The following is a 6,587-nucleotide window of genomic DNA, read 5'->3' as shown; positions in this document are numbered from 1 at the left end:
ATCGCAAGGAGGTTTTTGGTGCTTTGGAGCATTGACAAGAAGCTCAAATATCATTGGTATTCAACTAATGGACCAAGCTCTTCCTTTGCTCAAGTGTGTTCCTCCTTTTCCTTTGACATTTCTCTTTCTTTCTTGTTCTCTAGGAACTTTTTTCCACATTATCTTTCTAGCTATTGAACCATCTCGATACCTAAGCGAATCACCCCTTTAAAATCAACTAAACCCTAGGTGAAACATTAAACAATATTTTATAAGTAACTTACTTTCTTTCACTGGATCATAGGTACATTTAAGAATGTGATGGAGAGTCCACTCTTTCCTCCCCCCTTACAATAGTGGTGCAATCACTTATGTGGTGGTGCAATGCTTTACTCTAATCATCACATCACAAAATTAGAGAAAATAGAGAAAAGGAAGGTGATCTTAGGCCCTTAGTTAAAAAGGTTGAACCGCCAACCTGAATTAACAATGAGTTGAGCTTCCTCCATGTGAGCCTTGTAATGCAGTGGACTTGAGAGCCTTGAAAGGTTACAGGGGAGTGGATCAAAAGAATACAAAGGAAAATAAAATTGGAAAAATCAAAGAGAGGACTGAGAAGGCAAATATGCAACCTAAAGAAACTGTAAGTCAAAAGCTCCAAACTCGTTCAGGTGTGGGAGAAAGAAACTTTCTTGAAACTTTTAAATACGAGGCATCCCTATGGAAACTTAAAGCCCAACGAATAAAAATTAAAAACTATGAACCACATATTTCAATAACATCCTTACAATATATAGAACACACTCAAACCCCTTCTAAGATTTTGAGGAAAACAAAAGAAATAAAGGAAAAGAGAGGTGGAAGATAACTCCAACACGAGAGAATAAGAGACGAGAATGAATAACAAAAGAAACAAAACTTATTCGATAACAAAAAGGTAGGAGTAAGGGACAGAAAATGATAAAGGTAAACCACTTTCTCAGGGTGAACGAGCAACAATCATACTATAAGTTTTACGAGAGATGTACTCTTTGTGCAATAGTGTTGTACGCTAGGAGCTCGATACCACAAGCGACCTAGCGAAGTGAACCATAGTCCACGATTAATCCCGTGCGTTCTTTTAAGGTGAAAATTTCAGTTTGTGAAGAAAAAGGTCAGACATTCCCGTTCCAAGGTGTCGAGGGTATGAGTTACGAGAAAGCGTCCTAGACCCGATAAGATCGAGGAAAGGTAGCTTAATAAGAAGCGCAGAAGGCAACCGAACGACAAGCACAAGGTGAAATATGGCGAATGCAACAGCAGCCTCGAATGTTCTGAGGAGAGGTTTCAACCTTTTGGCTCCATTAAATACCGCTATTCGCCGTCCAGGTATTCTCCTTTTCAATATCTTATTTTCTGCAAAAGCTAGGCTCGTCATTTAATACGAAGTTCGTGTTCAATTCCCGCAGCCAGCTACGGTAGAGGCAGCAGATTGTTTTATTGCTCCACATGGGTCAAACATTCTCAATAATGCACCCAGCTTCCACCAATGATATTTGTTGATCACATAGATTATGTAAATATAGAAGAATGGCCATGGTTTCTAGGGTTCCTATCTGCTCTTGGGATTGTCTGGTCATTCCTGTTTAGCGTGCTTAATTTTCTGCCAAATCATCGGACAAATCCTCCGAAAATAATCGTTAAAGTTCTCCACGATGATGATCTGCTATCTTCAGTTTATTATTCACTTAAACAAGATAGGTCTATAAGAGATCCGAGGCCGAGGGAGGCACATAGGTTGCCCTTTATTGGTCCTCCTTCTAGGATACATATCAGATCCGTTTATAAATCCACGTCGTTATTTTTTTCTTCAATTACATTAACTAAATGGTTCATAATACGGCAGCGGTAGCTTGGTTAAATGGTAAAGCTTGGGTGTTTAATACCTCTACAAAGGTTCAAATTCCTCCATCCTTCATGTGCTACCTTGCTCATGCAAGCGGGTGTCCTAAGCGACTTTGACGGAACAGGTATCTCCACAGGCGCCTTCTTAGCTGAAGTGATCTTCATTATATGTCGTAACTCGCTGGCTACATTGCATTGTTGTTTTCCAGATTGGGGAAGGGGACGTTTGCACGGTGATAATATGAAGCATCTTGTCAAATAAAGGTTCAGAATGCAGATTCTTAATGCCACCGTAGTTGTTGGATGATGGTTGGAAGAGGGCAACACTTAGATTTTGAGAAGTGTAGCTCAGGGTTTTGAGCATTCTGTTGCAGTTTAGTTTTTCTTGCTTTGGCATTTTCAAAATCCATTCCCCTGAAAATGCTCTGCTTAGAGAGTGGCTATGACAATGCCAATTTCTTGTTCCATGACTGTATTCCTGAAATAGCTTACTTGGTCAGAGTTCAAGTGGAAAACACTGGTTTGATCATTGCCATATTCCAGATTATGGATTCAATAAATACTAACTTTATAGATACCCCAGAGCCCATATACCATGGACAGAATTAAAAATACTGAAACGAAAGTGCTTTATTATGTTGTCAACCAATTCATCAATAGAAATGCTTTAGAAAATGGGTTTGCCCCATGGTCAAAGCTAAACACTTGTGAAGGATGGATGATTAATGATCTGAGACCTTTGAAAAGTCTTCTACACAACCCAGCTAAGATAAAATAATTAAGAAGGGCCGAATGCATCAAGCAGATGAAGAAGCAAGAAGCAATCTGTCCCATAGGCTATCTTTAGCCTTGTGGACATTAAAATAATTTTCCCTTCTTCTTAAAATAAGATAAGATAATTTTATTAATGTCCAACAAACCACCACAAAAGTAGGTCACAATGAGACTGCCCAGTATAATAATGTTGATACTTGCACGAAAACTGGTTTTTAAAGAAATGCATACACCGTAAAGTAAAAGAGACTTTACTACTCTAGGTTAAGGTAATAAAATCCAAGCCCCAAACTGAGCACTGACAGTGGGAAACTGATTTTGGGGGAATGAACCCACCATCCGGACTACAAGATAATATGGCTGATTGTAAGTCAGTGGCAACCTATGTTACTGGAAATGAGAAACACAAAACGGGTACGGTATAAGGAATGATAATGGTATTGAAGCTATAGGAGACACTTTAAAGTTGTTATAGGTATATTGTCTTTCCAGAGAGTGAAATGTGCACGAAGATATTTAGTTTTGCTGGTTAAAATAACATATAATAATTACTGACGCTAGGGATTCCTAGATTTCCTCTCTATCGACAGTTTGTGATTTTATCTATGAAGCCTTCTAGATAGTAAAAACTGAAAAGTGTAGTTTTTCTGTTTAATTAGTTTGTACACTCTGCAACTGTGATCATACTCTATCGACCACAAATTTGCCTTGACACATAAGTTTTCAGTTTGCTATAGGTGATTTCGGTCTTCAAGTTTTGATTCACACTTTTATTATAAATTACTGCCAACTTTTAATGATCAAATGAATAACATCAATGGGGAGTGTATAAGGCACCTTTGACCTTATTGAGATGTAACTTCTAGAAAATGTACTGTATAGTTATTTTGTTGGATGTGAGAAGCTGTTCTACAGCACTTATAGGATTGATGCTCATTGCCCACTTCATATGCCAGGATTTATTGTGCAATAAAGATGTTAGAAGCTTTTCTACAACACTTATAGGATTGATGCCCATTGCCCACTTCATTTGCTAGGATTTATTGTGCAGTTAAGCTAGCACCTTATATGATGCGCTTTCTGCATTATGGTCAGTCATTTTTTATTTTATATTCATTTAAATTTTAGTCTATAGCTTTTCTGGATAAATAATCTGTTTTCAATATGTTTTGGTCTTTGCTCCTGCGTATCTGTTGCAAATGATCAACAGAAACAGCTGCATTTCGTGAGAAATGCAGGCTGTTTCTTGTTCAGAAATATAAATAACCATTAGAAATGATGTTTTTGATGCATTTCCTGTCTCAGATAGGTCTCCTGTGGATAAGTACCTTGCTGTGCCGTTTTTGGTAAAACTTGGTGGAGTCTTTTCCGTTTGTCCCAGTTCAATCTGGCTCTAATCTTGTCTCCCTTTTCTTTTTGGCCTTCATAAACATGTAGACCTACTTTAGTTTTCTCACCAAATGTTGTTTTACTGTGTTAAAATCATTCTCAAATTCTTTCCTGGCTTGACTTTAGCTGCTCTCTAAGATATGTTTTTCTTGCTTTTCTTGCCATCCCTTTTCCAATTAAAACCTCGTGGGGAAACTCAAGGGTTGCTTTGAATGCTTTCCCACATTTGTGGATGGCACTCCAGATAGGGGAGAGAAGTGAAATACAAACATTTTTTTCATTTAGTGTAAATTCACAACTTTATATTATGCAAATATAATATGTACAAACCATGCCAAGGAGTGAATACTTGACCAGATTGAGATTGCCTGAGCAGAAATCAAGCTTAGAAGACAGGTCATGGATCAGACTGTAATGTCCAAAAAGCCATGGATTGAGCTGTAAGAGCCATGATAACCAGGTAAACAAAAGGTTGTAAACATGGACAGGAACTACAAACTGTAGGTGTTACTAGGCTTACTGATGGTGGCCTTGCGCCACAAAAAGAGCATGTAATCAACCAGCAGGGGCAGGACACGCAGGGTGGCCAGGGGTGGTGGATCTCTATCTAAGCAATGCTGTTTCCAATCGTTGCAGTTGGCTGTCCACGATTCGGTAAAGCAGGTGGAGCTCCTCCATGTGAAGGAGGAGCTCATCCCTGCTCTCATTACGGTCGCAAAAGACCTTTCTCAACAAGTGTTTGATATGCCAGTATAAATCCACTGCGTGTAGTTATTGATTGTGATGAGCTCTTGGTGTGCCTAGATTGGGTCCCAATCCTCCACATCTGCCATAAGTTCAACATTTTAACTCTATTGTCAACCAGTTCTTGCTCAATATCTGATAATGTGTCTTGAGCGACTAAGGGAGTATTCTCACAGAAACGGTCTGTTGAGGTTCGAGCTTGGGCCTGAGCTTGTAAGTTGCCTGGAGGACTGCGGCCCCCACCTCTTATTGAATGAGCTCTCCCTCAACATTGGAAAGCAAGCAAGGAATGTGCAAAGGTATCAACAGTAGCGCGGGGTGGAAGGAGTAGTGGAGAGAGGCGAAGGAAACCAAGGGAATATGAGGTGAGAGCACAAAAGTGAGTGTGAACAAAAGGGAGATACTCAAAGTGGGGGCGAGCTCTAAAACAGAGATTGACAAGCCTAGTGTAATGTCCTAGGGTAATTTTTCCTTAGGTTTTCTATTCTGGCTAGGGTTCTCCTTTCAACAAAATGAATAGCAACATTCATAAACAGTAGGATTCCTTTTCGTAAACGAGTATAAAATCCAACAGCAATATTGAATATAATAAAATCACAATGATCCAGGATTGACTGCCCGATATAGCAAAGATTGCATTTAACCAATAATCAAACCAATACTGTTGTAGTGTCACAGTTGAGTAAAACAAGATGTAACTGTAAATATGCAATGTCAAATTCATAAGTTCTTATACTAGTTTTACTGTCTACTGAACCTACTATAATCTTACTGCCTACTCTAGTAGCTGATGTTGACCCTGCAACAATTTACTAGGGTTGTTCACACCAACAGTATCAATTCTTCCAGTATTCACAAATTAATCTTAATTAAACAACAGTTGCTACCACAACCTACAGCACTGTAAATCATCTACTTCACTCAACAACTGATTCCACACAGCTTAAATCAACTTATGGAATAATTGGCTGATGGTCTTGCTGTTATCCACAGGCCCTTGGAAGTGTAGGCTGTGGCTTCCAGACAGACTTCTGTTTGACTTGCTGCTGATGTGTACCTTGTAGATTGCTGTTTTGGACAGTCTGTCCTGTCTAACTTTCTGTACCAGAATTTGGGCTGAGATGTGACTGAGCTGCTTTTGCTTCTTACCAAGGAGACCTAACCCATTCGGCCCTGTAATTAGGCATTAACAGGTCTAGTTTTTGGCAAATTTCAGCCCTAGGGCCCATGTGGCCCTGGGATACCTGCGACTGTAAACAGTCCCCGAATCTTTGGTTTAGCATGACTGTATTCTCTAAAACTGCCTCAGGCTGCGGATGAGAGGTTAAATTCCTTGATCAGAGAGTATCTTCCTGGCTGGCCAAAATATATTTGCTTTACTCCAAGAGAATATCCCGTGCCAAAACAAAGAAAGAGACTGTCGAGGTAGGGTGGGATCAACTCCACCGAAACTAGACAAAGGATTAGATAGGGTGGGATCACCTCCACTGAAGCTAATCAAAGAGAAGGGGTCTTAAACCCTCAGAGCCTCAGCTCAATAAAACTGAGATATCCAATCCAAATTGATGATTGAAATTGATTCCAACTCTCCTCTATTTATAGTTTCCTTCGTGGGATACCAAATGTGAAGGGTTGTGAATGCAACCCTCAATTTTTTAATTTTTTTGCCCCACCTGATCCAACATTTAGACAATTGCCCCAACATTGGAAAAATTGGGGTTTTCCCCTTTATTTATTATTAGGACTATAGCCTACGGTTTTCGATAGGCTATTTTGTCCTCCCATGGGCAATTAATCAATTGGGGACATTACAGTTC

The 6,587-nt window shown here is 39.4% G+C and overlaps 1 protein-coding gene across 1 annotated transcript in view; it reads left to right on the top strand.

Moving 5' to 3' along the window:
• The first annotated feature begins 1,031 nt into the window (after nucleotides 1-1,031).
• The window catches only part of LOC149180366 (TonB-dependent heme receptor A), a 31,383-nt gene continuing 25,827 nt past the window's right edge, over nucleotides 1,032-6,587 (top strand). Inside the window, exon 1 of the mRNA XM_089416082.1 lies at nucleotides 1,032-1,347. Coding sequence (XP_089272208.1) covers nucleotides 1,263-1,347 — 85 coding nt within the window. The 5' untranslated portion in view covers nucleotides 1,032-1,262. The remainder of the gene's footprint in view (nucleotides 1,348-6,587) is intronic.

This window comes from Pinus tabuliformis, chromosome 3_2 (genome assembly GCF_031772625.1).
Source record: "Pinus tabuliformis cultivar Carrire ecotype Pingquan chromosome 3_2, CPIR1, whole genome shotgun sequence".
Classification (NCBI taxonomy): domain Eukaryota; kingdom Viridiplantae; phylum Streptophyta; class Pinopsida; order Pinales; family Pinaceae; genus Pinus; species Pinus tabuliformis.
Note: the sequence above shows the minus strand (reverse complement) of the source record. Positions and strands in the feature narration are given on the sequence as shown.